Source organism: Macaca mulatta, chromosome 3 (genome assembly GCF_049350105.2).
Source record: "Macaca mulatta isolate MMU2019108-1 chromosome 3, T2T-MMU8v2.0, whole genome shotgun sequence".
Lineage (NCBI taxonomy): Eukaryota > Metazoa > Chordata > Mammalia > Primates > Cercopithecidae > Macaca > Macaca mulatta.
In genome coordinates, this window is record NC_133408.1 from 84,906,817 (window position 1) to 84,923,544 (window position 16,728).

Below are 16,728 nucleotides of genomic sequence, written 5' to 3' on the forward strand. Positions count from 1 at the left end.
AGATGCCTGGAATAGGGCTTAGAAAAATGTCAGTAACCTTCCCTTCCTTTCCAATGTGCAGTAACCACAGCAGAGCATTATGAGTAAATATGATCTTATTTGATGAGGATAATGTCAGCAGTGTCACAACCTACTTCACACGTCCTCAGCTGGACCTTGGTTATCGCAGGTCTTACTGAGTCAACAGCCTCAAATCCTGCATTTGGCCCCATGTCTGACCTCTGCCGAAGCACAGAGGCCGTCTGGGGAAGCAGGGCATGCAGTGGCTTGAGGAGGGTCTCAATCTCTCAGGGCAGGACTGCAGCCTCAGAGGTTCCCCAGCTTTAAACAGGAGAGAGAGGCAGCAGCTCTCTTCTATTTCATTAGGAATTATCCATCAATATCCTCCTCCATTTTTTTTGTAGCAAAAGGTTAAATATTTATAATAGATAGAGGGCTAATGAAAATTAGCTAAAAAGTCAGCTGACATACATAATTTGTAAATGGACACACACACACGCACACACACACATACAAACCCAAAAAAGAAAAAAAAAAAAAGCCCTCCAAAACCAAGCGAAATCTAAGTGGCATCAAAATACCAGGATCACCTCTTATAGCAACAAAAACAAACCAAAAGATAAGATGGAAGTGAAGCTGTAGTTGTTGGCAGAGTAAACCCCTAGAACCACAATGTCTAATGTAGAAAGCAGTTAGGCATTGATACCAAATGCCAAATCCACATTTATCTCCCTTGGCCTAATCTTTTGGGAATAGAACCCTAAGGAAACCCTCCACTATAAGGCAGTCTTAATATTTAGCAGGCCCTTGCGACAAGAAACAGTGACAAAAGCAATAAGCAAAACATTCAACAGTATGAAATTAGGTTAACTAAACTTCAGCCATTCAGTGGAATACTATACAAGTAATTACATGTTAATCTGAAGACTATGTGGCAATATTAAATGCTTACAGTGTAGTAAGTGAAAAAAGAATATGAAACTAACTACATATCACCATCGTAATCATGTAAGAATTGTGCATGCATATGGAAATTGAAGATGGACACATGTTTTTAAAAAGCTAAATTGGCTGGGCACAGTGGCTCATGTCTGCAATTCCAGCACTTTGGGAGGCCAAGGCAGGAGGATCACCTGAGGCCAGGGGTTCGAGACCAGCCTGGCCAACATGGTGAGACCTTCTCTCTACTAAAAATGCAAAAATCAGCTGAGTGCGGTGGTGGATGCCTGTAATCCCAGCTACTCGGGAGGCTGAGGCAGGAGAATGGCTTGAACCCGGGAGGCGGAGGTTGCAGTGAGCTGAGATCATGCCACTGCAATCCAGCCTGGGCGACACAGTGAGACTCTGTCTCAAAAAAAAAAAAAAGCTAAATCATCCTTGGGGTAGCTAAAGTATAGATCACTTTTTTCTATTTAAAACTTCGATTTCCCTTAAATTATCATAATTTTATACAAATAATTAAAAAATCAAACTTTAGTTGATTATTTAAAATAAGAATACATATTTATATTTTCTGCTTTTCAGTAAATATTTGTGAAAGTAGAATTAATTCTGGATATTCTGAAAGCATGGGAATTAACCCAGAAAACGATCTTGTACTGAGTCCTATTAACCTTCTGGCACCACACTAGGTGCTGGGAGCAGAGAAGGGTAGAAGGAAGAATAAGGCAAAAAGGTAAGAAGTGGCAACAGAGGCAGGCACATTCTGGAGGCTACAGGAGAGGAAGTCACTGGCTCTGTGTGGAGGATTCTGGGACGGCGTCCTGGGGCACATGACATTGAGTCAGGTCTGTAGGACAAGCTGTGTTTCAGGTGGGAGGCAGGCATGAGGCATTTTCCTGCAGTGGGACCATGTGGCCAAGCCATAAAGGCCTGGAAGAGTGTGCCACGTCTGGGGAATGGCTGAGTTGGAACATGGTCACTGCGACCTACCACATAAGCTTCCACATTGATTGCTACTGTGTACTCTGCACTTCCTAGTGTTATGTCTCCTTGCACAAACACATCTGATTTTCACAGTCATCTGGTTAGGCTCAAGGGAAACTCCTTGCAACACTGAGTAATACTTTCACATGGCTGTGAGCCAGTAATCATTGTAAATTTCTCCGGATAACTGTGGGTTATCAAAATAATGACCCTGGTGTGTGTGGTCGCATGTGAGATGGATAGAAGATTGGAAGTGTACTTTCTGGGGCTGCCTGTTATCATGCCAAATACAGAAAATCTTAAATGCTTCAAAGCAATAGGTTAAGATAAGTATGGAAAAGCCTGGATACTTATTTGAAGGTTATCTGATCTTCCCTAGGTACACTTTTTCACAAGAAATAAGTACCTTCTCAAAGTGCTAAATTCCTTTTCTTTTTATCTGACCAGATGGATGTAGCAAATGCAACTTCCTATTCGGCAAAGTCCAGCTGCCTCTCCCAGCATGTTCATCTCCACTGGAGGGCACAGGAATTCATATCAAAGGCTATAAAACTTATTTGGAGACCTGGTTCAGGATGGATTTGGCCTAATTTTTATATTATGCAAGCTGATCACCCCGATAAACTTCCATGGATGTTTATGCCATAGGTCAAGGTGCTTCCTTCTGCTTCAGATTCATTGTCTTGCTTTGGTTAGTGTTCAAAACAGCACCTCTTATGAATACAGCCTGACGATGCCTTCCCCTATTTCTCTGCTAAACAATTGGAGCTTATCAGTTTTGGCAAGAGAGACCTAGGGGCTAACTTCTGCCTATGGAATCACAACAGGGTCTCTATCTAAGATGAGCTTACTTTGTCTTCTACATTTTTTAGTTACACGAATCTTGTTGCAATCACCATGAAAGGACTCTCCCATGGATTTTGGTCCATTCATGCCTTGTAAAACTGGGTTATCAGGACTTCCTCTCTGTAACATGCTTTGTTGGAGTGGGAATGACTGTAAAGTGTGCTGCCAATGCAAGTCTTTTATGGTTTTTGTTAATGACTTCAACACTCAGCTGCTGATGGGGAAAGGTGGAAAGCAAATGTCTTCCAAACGTTCAGGCAATGAAAAAATGTTCTGGTGATTTTCACCTAAAGTATGCTCCTCTGTGTACAACAGTAACCAGAAGTTCATTTTCTTTTTTTTTTGTTTCCATGTTTTTTGCTTGTTTGTTTTTTTGAGATGGAGTCTTACTCTGTCTCCCAGGCTGGAGTGCAATGGTGCGATCTCAGCTCACTGCAACCTTCGCCTCTCAGGTTCAAGCGATTCTCCTGCCTCAGCCTCCTGAGTAGCTGAGATTATAGGTGCCTGCCACCACGCCTGGCTAATTTTTTTCTATTCTTAGTAGAGACAGGGTTTTACCATGTTGGCCAGGCTGGTCTCAAACTCCTGACTTCAAATGATCCACCCGCCTCGGCCTCCCAAAGTGCTGGGATTACAGGCGTGAGACACCGTGCCCGGCCCCATGTGTTTTTAATAGGACTAAATTGTTTCTCCTCCTTTTTTTCTGGCAGATAACAGTTAAATCTCAAAGGCATTTGCTATCAGTAGGTGTGTTCCACAAACCCAGTTCTTCATTCTTTTTAGTCTTTCTTAACTTTTCCTTCACCTTCATACTTGACATGAAAGCAAGACAGCATGTGGGTGCAATTTCAACTGAAGGAAGCCTCAGTTTGCAATTCCTGGTAATCAAAAGTATCCTGAAGCTGCCACTCCGGTCTTAAAGAGCAAGATGTCGGAGACAATGCTCTATACTAGCTTACTGCGTCATCTCTGACATGAATGGACCACTGTTTAAGCCTGATACTGTTTAAGGTTTTGTTTGTAGGTTAAAAACAAAATGATATCTTTACAAGTTCTCAAAAAAAAAATTCTCAAAAAATGTTTTTAAACATTTCTTTTTCTAAGATGAAGGCTTTTCACAAATTATTATTGATAGGCATATATCAATTATGGGATCAGGGTAGGAATGCATACAGTGATTTATGAGACAGTTTATTCTCCAGGCAGCTTTTAGTCTTCTTATGGAACCTGTCCTTGGAATGTTCTTAACTGAGGTCTGTATCCTTTTGAGAACTGTATGACGGGTATGGATCAGTCAGCCAGAAAAATGTGTATCTATGTATAATTTGGGTACAGTGTCTGGAAAGTTCAAGGAACACTGACGTCCTTGGTGAACATCCCAGGAGAGGGGGATACACCGGCCCTTGGTCAAGAACTCCTGTTTTTGAGCCTAGGCTATTAAGAAGTTTAGATGATATCCCATCCTTAAATGACACTCAAGCTTAACTTGTCTCTTGCCACCAAATTCTAAATCTAGCTTTCCAAATACCTGCTAGGAACAGGTTTCTTAAGATACTTAATTACTTTCCAGTCTCCTCATACAGTCTGGGCAGAAAAGTGTAAGGGGAGTGTCTCTAGCTGCCATTCTCCTTTCACTGTGGTTTAGGGGAGCTCATTGCATAATGATCACCAACCGCCTGTTGAGTTGCTCCATCTGCTGGATGGACCCCGATCTCCGCATGCCATCCGGGGTGGCTGCTGCCGTCGGACGCTGCCAGGTGGTTGTGCGGTTCACGTGGTCCACATAAAAGACCCGCCCGTGGCTGTCAATTCGAGCTTCCCAGTCTAGTGTTTAACAAGAAGGCAAAAAGAAAAATCAAGGACAAACCACTGACCCATGTGAAACGCATACAACTTCCAGGTCTTCTGCAGGTAGAACTCACCATTGGTTCATGGCTGCAGGCCAGACCCTGCCCACAGCACCTGCAACGACTTCTGGGACACTGGCATGAACTCGGGAGCTCAGAAAACAGTTTAATGAACTCAGACTCTCTGCTGGGCCATATTAAACAGTAATTGTGGTTCCTTGACCAAGACCTATGTTAAAATTCTAATACTTTCCTTTTTTTTTTTTTCTTTTTGAAGCAGAGTCTTGCTCTGTCACCCAGGCTGGAGTGCAGTGGTGCGATCTTGGCTCACTGCAACCTCCACCTCCTGGGTTCGAGCAATTCTCCTGACTCAGCCTCCCAAGTAGCAGGGATTACAGGTGCCAGCCACCAGGTCCGGCTAATTTTTGTATTTTTTAGTAGAGACAGGGTTTCACCATGTTGGCCATGGTTGACCAGGCTGGTCTCGAACTCCTGACCTCAGGTGATCTGTCTACCTCAGCCTCCCAAAGTGCTGGGATTACAGGCATGAGTCATCACACCCGGCCAAAATTCTAATAATTTCTAAAGAGAAAATCTAATGTTTAATGAATTTATTTCTTTAGAAATGTCCATCCCCACTGTCACTCTTGTTGGCTACTTAAATGACAGCTGTGGAAGATTGGAGTATCCTCCAGTGAGAGCTGACACTGTGGTGCTGGAGAACCCTTTCTTTGCTAAGTCTGGGTTCAGTGGAAAGAAGAATGGCCCTCAGATTAAAACCAGTTTTAACTACTGTTCTAAAATCTTGGATCTGCGAATTTAGATGACCTCTGTCTTATAGTTAGCAAACTTAATCGATTGCCTTTCCTCTTGAGTGGGTGAATGGAAGGAAATGATTGTTAGGGTTTCAAAACAGCCTTTTGATAAGTTGTTAATTAACAGTGTATATTCAATCCGCAGTTGTCAAATATCTCTGGTCACCAAACCAAACCAGTAACTAGGCAGTACCCTTTTGTTGATAAATAACCATCCCAAACAGTAGAGGGAGCCCGAGATAAAGAAAAGTTCCCTTGCTTCCCAAATTAAAAACAAAAGAAAACAAAAATAGAAAACAAAAAGGTGGAAGCATGGATGAGTCACTACATAATACAGGCAGGGGCTGCGTTGGGGTGAGGTGGGTGGAAAAGAGCTGGAAGCAATGTGTTCACATTTGAGCGAAACATAGAAGAGCGATGCCTGCTGTACAGAGATGGGCAAAGCTTTTAGATTCCACACATCGCATTGTGGAAATAGCAGCAGTGTGATAAAGTTATGCTGAAAATACACAAGACTAAAGAAGAAGAAAAAGCACAAATGTCCGCAAAAGGAGGAAAACCATCCAGCCTTTTCAGTGAGAAAAGCCATAGCTTTTGGGAGTAGGTCATATATTAACAGTTCCATTGAAAACTTATCATTCAGGTAATGACATAGCAACTCTCATTTTTTTAAGGGAAAAAATATATTTGGCATATTTATTGTTTTATATGTACATAGTATATCTGTTTGTGGCATTATGGCTTATGCCTGACCTGACGGATTGTCAAGTAATGCCCAGTAAAAACCAAAGTACCCCCAAACACCAAACGTAACTTATGAGAGAAATTGAAGAAAAGATGTAGGCAGATTGTATAAATATGTGCTAGGAGGTTTTGATTAAAATTGATCTAATGATTATCTAATGATAATCCAGCTGTCAAGTGTTAGGTGTAAATGGTAATTAGCTCATGGATGAAATTGTATATACATATAATTACTAGATAATTACTCTTGATCTAGAAACTTAAAAATTTTAATGGATCCCAAACTAATATTAGTAAAAGCAACAGGACAACTATTTTTCTTGAATCCAACATGACTGTCTTCCAACAAAAAATGACCATTAGTCTTTGAAGAGCATTGTGCAATTTAATTCAACTGAACAAACTATATAGCACTCACTCTGAACTAGAGACCGTGCCAGGTCCTGAGGACACAGAGCTGAGTGACACATGACCCTGCCCTCCAGGAACCTACAGTAAAGAGAGGGGTCCTTTGCAGAGAAAGGTTGGGTTTTATAAATTAAGGGAAAAAGCTAGAAAATGAAGTTGCAATAATGATAATTTATCACCACATGTTTCAATTCCTCATGGAAAAGTGTAGTAAACCCAACAGCTGGGCTCTTTTGTCAATACATTAAATATCTGGAATGTATTGTGCTATTATATACTCATACACATTCAGAAAATCATAGCTAAGTGTAATCAGAAATTATGTACATGTTTTCTGGATTGCTTTGTAAAGAATTTGCTTTCACATATTTTATAACCAAAGGAAATAAATTCCAAATGGAACTTCAGGCATCAGCATGACTTGAAGGGCTCAGCACTGTGATGCCATGGGTTTGTCTAAAGACCGCCTGAAAACAGTACCTTCATGATGCTGGTGCAAGTTATAGCAGTGCAGATCAGGTCAATTCATTTGAGACTATAGGATCTATTACACACTAAATTATATGCTCTCCATAAAGTCCAAGAACAATGTAGAACCTGATCATGTATCATATTTAGTTATTATATTAACAAAAACCTATACAACTGTACATTTTGAACAATTTTAACAAATGCAATATTATTGCATAGTCTAGACCTTTCTCTTGAACTTCAGAGTCACACATCCAATTTCCTTCTTGACATTACTACCTGGATGACATCTCAAATAGAAGATGATCAAAACCAAGTATCGGATCCTTCCCACCAAAACCTGCTCTGCCTGCAGCCTTTCCTACCCATCTCAGTTGAAGGCAACTCCATCTTTGTAGGTTGAAACTCTTAGGTCATTTTTGATACCTATCTTTCTCTCATATCCATATCCAATCTGTCATCAAATCTACCTTTAAAATATATGGCCAGAATCAGACTACTCCTCACCACTTCCACTGCTCCCACCCTGGCCCAAGCTACACTATTGTTTGTCACCTGGGTTACTGCATAAAGACATAATCTTATGTTGAATCTCATGCTTCTATCCTTCCTCTTCCCAATTTATTCCCTACACAGCAACCAGAGCAAACTTCAAAATCTGAGGCAGACAATGTCACTTCTCTGTTGAAAACTCTACAATGTCCTCCTTTCATTCAGAGTAAAAGCCAAAGCCCTTAAGTGGTTTACAAGGCCCTGCGTGATCTGGGCCTTGCTAGTTCCCTAACTACATCACCTGCTGCCTTCTCCCTTCCTCAGTCTGCTTCAGACGCACTGGTCTCCTGTTCCTTAAACCCACCAGGGTGTTTCCACCTCCTGACTGGCAGTGGCCATTCCCTGTGCCTGCAAAGCTCTTCCTGCCCAACACTTGCAGGGATAACTCCCTTAACCCTCAGGTGTTGTTTTCTCAATGAAGCCTATTCTCACCACTTGTTTTAAAATTGCAAACCAGCCGCCACCACACGAACTCAGAGATCCCTCACCCTGGTCTATTTTTGCTTTTCCATAGCATCTCCTATGCTAGGCCAGTCCCTTTTTAATTATTGTTTGCTAATCTGTCTTCCAGACTAGACTGTAAGCTCCATGAGGGCAGGAATCTTTGTTTTGCTTACCCACAATAGTACCTAGCACAGGGTAAACATTCAATAAATATTTGTTGAATGAATGACTATCAGCAATAAGGTAATTCTTGTACTATTTGAGATTATTTAACAATATGCAGTTGGTAGGATTCATTACCAGTTTTTCTAAGGTCTTTCACTGTTATATGGATAGAAAATTGAAAAATATCTGGAGAAATTTGTTCTCATTATTGAAAGTGGCTTATATAAAGTAATTATTTTACAATGGATTTATATACAATCATTTATAATATTTGCATGTATAACTAGTTATCTGTACTGCACAGATTTGAAGGAGATTCATGCATTGAAAGGTTATTTGTTGTGGGGAAAGCGTCCCTTTCCTGGAGATAACATGTTATACATATTTTTCAATTAAGTGTTACTTAGGAAGTATTTATAGTGATGCTAAAATTTTACTATTCATTTATGGAATGTCCATAAATCAGTGTATAAAGAAAGAAAGAAATCAGGCATCAAAAGTTCAAGGACATGATGTTTGGCTTGGCCCTTGAAAAACAAATATTGTGTTTCTTTAAGTTAGTCCACATATTAAAGATGTCCTTTGATTTCTCACCAATAAATTACAATTGAATAGGGAGAGGAGTGGTGTTCCGGTAAAGTACAGCACATTACCAAGAACAGATGAATTAAGAAATAAGCACTTGTCCTTTTGAAAACTGTAACTGCTTCATGTAAGCGCAGGCAAAAGAATGTAAAGAAACACTGGTTCCTTGCATTCTGGAAAGATTCTGTAGTTGTAAAATCTATCAAATCTTAAATATTATCTTTGCTTGAAAAATAAGTCAAAACCAAAACAGAGATGTTCCAGAATTCACGAACATATGTGATGCTAAGTGAATACATAATGTCTGGGGTACCGAATTCTTCCTATAAATTTATTAAATGGAGTATTATGAAGTTAAAGCTAGAATGGTATCTAGAGACTATCTAGGTCAAACCTTTCATTTAGCAGATGAAGACATTTAAATTTTATTTTTAAAATTTTACAAATGAGAAAACTAAGTCTCTGAGAGATTAAATGAATTTCCCAAGTTCAGATGACTAGTTAATTATTAATTACATACTACAGTTACCAGGAGAAACTGACATTGAATTCTATCTTAAAGATGATATTTTGCCTGGCAACCCCTAAGAACTGCAGAAGAAATGTGAAGCTATTACCTATGGATGCAAGTTATAGCAAGGGAAGTACAAGTTCATGTGCCCAGATGGATTGAAGTTGTTTTAACATATGGAGATGCTTGTGATGTAACAGATCCAATGGAGAACAATAGGATTATTCTATCTTGAACTGCAATTTTAAATATAAAATGTAAAATTTGGGACTTAAAGTTCATGAACAGTTTGCAAAGACTAGTCAAGTGTGATAAAGAAACGCTCTCCATTTCAGAAGCTGAGAGGCGCTGAAAACACAGTGTTCTCTCTTCAGGATCACATGGTGAAACGACTAGTCAAAAAAACAAACTGAAAACCCAAAAAACCCCACCAGTTTTTAGAGTAGGTGTCATATTGGTTTTTGTTAACAGTGTAAGGCACGGAGTTGGGAAAGACTTTAGATGTTTACACACAAATTCATACTGACCTGCTTAGACTTGATAGGAAGAGTTAAGACACAGATTTTAAAAACTAAAGCTTACTTGGTGGAAGAGGCTCATCGATTGTTGGGTAGTGATGATGTTCAGGCCTCAGGGAAGGAAGCTGGCTTACTGGCTGGGAATTATGGAGTATAGGACATTCACCTACGGACAAGATAGTCAATACATTCAGATTCATTCACTGCTGTGGCAACATCATCAAAAAAGCATGACTGTAAAACTAAGTACCACAAGAAACAACCCCAAAGAGCGGGAAATCCATTTGTGTGTGTCAGTTTGCTACATTCACGGTCATTCATGAGAGGGGGAAATATTTTTTTAAAAAAGAAGAAAATCCAAACACTTCATAACTAATGATCTGTGCCACACAGTCCAATATGTAGGATTTGAGTCTGATTCTGTAATGACCCGAATTTCCTGAATCAGGAGGTGGCACCAGAAAGGAACACAAGAGAAAATTAGCAGAGCCTGATTGCAGCCCAGTGGAGGAAATAGGCCTGTTTGAGGGAAATGCAGCGTTTTATAAGGTTCCATAAAAGTTCCTTGGGCTTGTGCAAAATGACACCTCCTTACTTGGATAGGTTTCATCACAGGGCTGCCGAAAGGCTGTTTTTCAGATTTTTGAGGGGAATGAATTCTTAGATGCTACCTTTCCAAGACAGGTCAAGGAGCTGGCAAGCCAAGAATGTAATGTAAATTCCTGTAGTAGGAAAGCTGGAGGCTGGGGGGTAGGGGAGGGGAGCCAAGGTGCTGAGGGGTCTCAGAACTGTCCAGATTATTTTGAGGAGAAATCAGACAAGCCAGGGTGCTCCAGAAAGAGGAAAGGACAAGAGACAAAGGAAGTAGATAAAAAGCAGAAAGATGGTGACAGGAAAGCTCAAAACACAGAAATGGGAAAGAAGGAGGAAGAAAGACAGACACGGAGAAAGTTTAGAAATAAACATATCCACAGGATGCATGCCTCAGATTATTAAAAGGAAACCTACGACAGACATAGCTTATATTGTTCTCAGTTCAGACTTATAACGAACTGAACAATGTTCTGAAGTGGTGTCCTCAGGCATGTAGAGCAGCCATGCAGAAGGCAGGCCTGCAGCACCAGCTGCTTGGGTCACATAATCAGAGGCCAGTGCTCTTGATCTTTGCAGAGTGAGAAGGGCCCAGGACAAAGGATGGCCTTTTTTCAGACGGTTCCTCCTGCCTCACACCGTGCTGGTTTTCTTGCAAAAGCCTTTAAGGGCCAGAGGGCAAAGGTCAGGCCTTTTCCTTCTTCTGTCCTCTGCTGATGCAAATAGCAAGTGTTCCATTATCCCTTGGGTCAAAAAGAAGAGAGACTGGAAAATGGTGGTCAAATGGTTGTAGGATCTCAAATGCTGAATATTTCCTAGAATATCCACACATGGAAAGGATGATTATTTCTTCTCACTCTAGTTCTATAGAACTGATCAAAAATAAAAACAAATTAATTAGGAAGAAAGGTGGGTTTAATTTTGTGATTTAATTCCTAGAGCTAACTGGCAAACAGAAGTAGAGATATATTCAGGAACAAAGGGTCCTTTTAAATATTAAATATAGAACATCATTTGTTGAGCAAATTCTGGCATGTTACTCAAATCCTCTGGGTCCTTGGAGACGCTAATAGAAAACAATGAAGGTTCCTCTCATGCCGGCACCCAGTTCATTGTGGACAGACTGCTGTTTCAAAGATGGGCTCTGTGTTTAAGTGGATACCACACTCATGTTTGTTTGTATATGTGGTTAGTGTCCGAAATTAAACAAAACCATGGTACAGTTGTTATGTCATCAGCTGCTGCATTTTTAATTTAGTTTCTTTAAAAACAACAATAGACTTACCTCTTGAAATTAAGGCAACCAATCAGGTTAATTACTCCTCCAAGCTAGTGGAAATACAATACTGTTGACTGCCTGGGGTTAATGGAGCTGATCCCACCTGCTTGTGAACCCCAAGCAAATGCAATGATGTGACCGACATATCTCAGCCGACTGAATGGATGGAGGCACTGAAGAAGCAAGCAGTTCTATTCTGCACAAGGACAGGGCTCCACATCATCACCCTTGCCTCAAACACAAAGCAAGTGTTGAAACCCACCAGAACCTCCCAGAAGGAGATCTATTCCTCAGCTAAAAGCAAGTGACATCCTTTTAAATTCCCTTCTGTTTATAAATAATGTGACCTAATTGTAGAGAAAGATAGGTTGCCTCACATATTATTTGAAACAAAGTGATTTATACCTAATAATGTGAAAATGTCTCTTGAATTATAAAGTACAGGAAATGCAAATTCAAAGGATTGTTTTAGATGCTTTATACAACATAATTTAAACAGTTACCCTCACTGCTTCTCCACCTGGAAGAACCCTCACTTGGTGGGAGGCAGAGTGCTTTTGTAGTATAATCTCATTCAATTTTCCCAACAACCCGTTGAGGGAGAGTCTATAATTATACCCATTTTGCACATGAGGAAACTGAGGCACAGAGCAGCTAGGTAACTTGGTGAGGAAGTGGGAGGACTGTATATAAATCCAAGAGGCCTGACTCCAGGGCCTGAGCTCACAACCATGATATTATATTACTCTTTCCATTCATCTGCAGAAGGTCTTTTAAGAACTATTTTAAATTGAACTTATAAAAAGGAGCTATTCATAGAGGGAAATGAAGCAAAAAGTATGAAAAGAATACTAGCCCGTATAGTTGTCAGTTCAGACTTAGAAGAGTGTTCCTCTATAAATTGTTGTCACCTCATCTATGTGGGCACGTGGACAACAAATCCACATGAGTTAATCTAATGCAGTTTCTCTCTCTCTCTTTTTTTTTTTTTGACTGAGTTCTGCTTTTGTTGCCCAGTCTGGAGTGCAATGGTGCGATCTCGGCTCACTGCAACCTCTGCCTCCTGGGTTCCAGTGATTTTCCTGCCTCAGCCTCCCAAGTAGCTGAGATTACAGGTGCCCGCCACCATGCCCAACTAATTTTTCATATTTTTTAAATAGAGATGGGGTTTCACCCCGTTGGCCAGGCTGGTCTTGAACTCCTGACCTCAGGCGATCCACTCACCTCGGCCTCCCAAAGTGCTGGGATAACAGGCATGAGCCAACACACCCAGCCATCTAATGCAGTTTCTACAGGAAAGGGATTTGCAATCTTGGAAGTCAAGGCGAAAGAGCAATAGGGATTTTTATGGAAGCAGAGGTCACCCACACAATCACATATGAGGCAGGTCATGTCAAAGCCCTGCTTTCTTGAAGCACCTGCTGTTGTGAAGCCTGGTGGCAAGTGAGGGACAGTCACACAATGCAGACACTGTTAGCTCGGGGACTCACTGTTGAAGGCGGGAAGGCTGGCTGGGAAGAAGTCACATGCCAGCATGTGCATGGCCTTCAGGAGATCAAGAGACCCCTTGGGAATCTTTGTATTTCCCCTTGTGATCATCATAATGAAACATGTAGGTGCTTCTTAACCTTTTCTGCGTTTACACGCTGCAGAGTTCAGGAACTTAGACCTTTCTTTAGACACTGCCAATGCCAATGCAGAGATGTCCACTGTGGCCCTGAAACACTTTCTGCGCTTCCACCTGCTAGACTGTTCCACCTCTCAAGGGCAAGGATGTGACTTTTTTGTTTGTAAAACATGCTTTTATATAAATTTACACTGAGCCAAGTTTCAATTGACCGTGTGTAGATTATCTCCTAACATGGGGGCCAAAAGACTGTGCACTAAAACAGGGTTGTATGGTTCTGAGCTAAGAAAAGTGTCAGTACACTTTTCAGTACTAAAAACTTTTTAGCGAGAACAGTTACTTAATTTTTTACCTCTTGACCCACAAAGTCTAAAATATTTACTATCTGGCTCTTCATAGAAAAAGTTTGCAGACCTCTGTAACTCAACATCCCTGCCAGCTCCTACGTGTGCCTTTTATGTGGGAATCCCCCAATCTCCTTTTGTTGTATTATTTTTAATTATGCTGTAATTATCGAGTAATGTCCATACATCACCTGATGCCAATCCATTTTCCTGTGCCCAGTGCATTACATCTGGCCTAGAATAAAGGAAGTCCTCAAAACATCCTTATGACAGAAAGGCATTTCCCATTCCCTTCTCCTCACAAGAGGGATTTTCCATCCCGCTCCTTGTGGGTGCCTTTCCATGCTGTCTGTTTGACCTTTCTGCCTGTGTTTCTTTTTCTCTACCAATTTCCTTGCGTTTCTCATTTTTGCATGTGCTACCTTCTCTCACTCTTTTTCTGAAATGTAGAAGCGGGCATTATTGAATACTTAAAATTATTTTTTTAATGCTCACTTTAGCTCCTGTTCAAAAAAGTTTGTAGGCACCTCAGCCTACAATTGTTTAGGTGCTAAGAATTCAAACATAAAGAAACACAACTCTGGCCCTTGATGAGCTTACAATCTAGAGAAAATATCCCCGCCTTTTGTTGGAGGCTAATTTCAACAGCAGAACAGCAAAATAGCAGAGGCTATGTTTTTCTCTTTTAAAACAACTGAATTATTTCATATTATTATGTGACTTCTCAATTTTTTTTTTCCCAGTCATACCACTGTCACTTTACTGGAAGACAATTCCCACTCCTGGATAAGGAAATGCAAATTAATTTCACATATAATTCCACAGGCATGACTAAGAAAGAACATCTTTGGTTAAAACACAGAATATGTTTTAAAACTAATGGTGGCAGCTTTTGGATTTGATTCTTATCGGAAACAAAGTGATTTATACACAATCATGTTATTTTCCCTTCCATTAGCCAACAACAACAACAACAACAAAACAAAACCAACAGTAATAACAAGAATTGAGTGGACATAAATAATGACAAATATATGTAGGCTAGACGTATCTACATGTATGTACATGGGCTAGTTGAATTCTAAAACAGAGGTAAAATCTGTTCTTCAACTAATGTTAACATCTATTGCTAATCTTCCATGTGCTTTGAAAGTCAGCAGATATTTACACATTATCCATTTAATGTAGATAGATTATTTCCCACATATATCATTTGATACTAGTCTTGGGGCTCTGGCTGCTGTCAAGACTAGGATAACATGTACACTAACCACTTCTGGTGATTAGTTAAAACAAACATAGAAGCACACATACAAGTGCACGCTCACATCCAACCAGTCATAATTCCTTGTGTGTATCTGAGACATGGTGGGGTGTCAGCTACTCACAGTCATCTATACTCAAACACAGATACACATGCACACATATATGTATAAGACAGGCATACATTGCCCCAGCAACCCCGTTTGACACCGATCCCTCGCCCCTCTTGTTTTTAAACTGTTGGTGACACCTTTGTCCCCCTGACGGTCCTATTCTCACTCTGATCAGGTTTGAGGTCTAACCTTCTCTCCGATTGCTTGGACCTGCCACGGGGGATTCCAGACCTTCCGGGGTTCTTTCCTCGTGCCCGCTAGGGGCGGCCAGCTCGTCTTGCCATGGCCCAGCGCCGTTCGTGGACTCCGGGTCCAGCTCAGGGCTCTGCATGGAGTCGGGCACAGATTCGAACGCGCTGTTCTCCTCCTCCTCATCATCTTGCGAGGAGAAGACCGTGCTCTCGGAGATCTTGGCGCTGTCTACGGAGGAGAAGCGCGTGTGGCTGGCGAACCTGTTGCCGTTGTAGCAGGAGGGGCTGTAGCAGGAGGCGCTGTAGCACGAGCTGCTGTAGCAGGACGTGCTGTAGCACGAGGAGCTGTAGCACGAGGGGCTGCAGCAGGACGCATCACAGCCCTCGCAACTGTGGTCCCCGCCTTGCCTGGGGCTGGAGTCGCTCTCGCTGCCGGTGCTGGGGTGCGTGTCGCCATCCTGGGCGGCGCCATTGGCCAGGCTGGAGAAGTGGCCCCCGGAGTGGCCAGGATGCGCCGTGCCTGGAGTAGCCCCCTCGGGCTCTTCTCTGTCCTCTTCCAGGGCAGACGGGTCAGCCGCCACTGTGTCCACCTCGCTGAGCCCATCCTTCTCCGAGGAGTCCTTGAGGGTGGACTCCTCCTCCGCGCCGTCCTCCTCCTCTGCCGCGCTGCCGCCCTGGGCCGAGGGCATGCTGTGCAGCAGGGTGTGGATGCGGATGTAGTGTGTCCGCGGGGTCTCGGGGTCCCCGCAGGCTGACGCGATCACTGTCTCCAGCTCAGACACAGGCAAGGAGCAGGGCCTGCTTTTTCTCTTCACCGAGGCCCGCAGTTGCAGCCTGCCCTCTCCCTGCTCCAGGGTAGACACATCTCCCTCCTCCTCCTCCTGCTCCTTCTCTTCTTCCCTTCCAGCCCGGCTCTGTGTCGTTGCTTCCTCCTCTAAGGGCTCCTCCTCGGTGCTGGCTGGTGCTTCACCGTCTTCCAGCAGCAGTGCTGACGCCTCCTCACCCAGGTCCAGCTGCTCGGCCAGCTCTTCTGCACTCGGGGCAGGCTGGATGTCCTTTTGCACCTGGGCCAGGAGGTCCCCAGCCCCTTCAGGTCCCACAGAGACCATGCCCTGGTCTCCTGCCTCCGTGATGACTGCTGCTTCCTCAGCTGGTCTGGAAAGCTCCATGCTTTGGTTCCCTGGACCATCCAGGACACTGCCCTCACCCAGCTGCTCTGGCTTCCAGCCCTCAGAGGACTCCGGTGCCTCAGATCGAGGTTCCCCACTGCCGCTTTCCATCAGGTTGTTCATGGGGCTGTCCTGAATGGGGGCTGACTCAGGCTCCGTACTCAGGGAAATCTCCTCATCATCTGCTGGTAGGAAGAAAAATATGTCATTTCTCCCAGAAGAGAGCATTGTGGTGTTAGGATACCCTGTGGCACATGTAAGCCATCACTAAGGGATTTCTACATTAGGATATTGAATGTCGATTGATGAGGGTTTCTCA

General features: G+C 42.4%; 1 protein-coding gene across 5 annotated transcripts in view; it reads right to left on the reverse strand.

The window, feature by feature from the left end:
* HECW1 (HECT, C2 and WW domain containing E3 ubiquitin protein ligase 1) overlaps positions 1 to 16,728 on the reverse strand; it is a 458,832-nt gene that overhangs the window by 101,092 nt on the left and 341,012 nt on the right. For 3 of the 5 annotated variants that reach the window (NM_001265810.1, XM_077994791.1, XM_077994792.1), the window contains 3 exon segments: positions 4,446 to 4,596; positions 9,897 to 9,998; positions 15,239 to 16,591. In NM_001265810.1, coding sequence (NP_001252739.1) covers positions 4,446 to 4,596; positions 9,897 to 9,998; positions 15,239 to 16,591 — 1,606 coding nt within the window. 5 annotated transcript variants of the gene reach the window in all.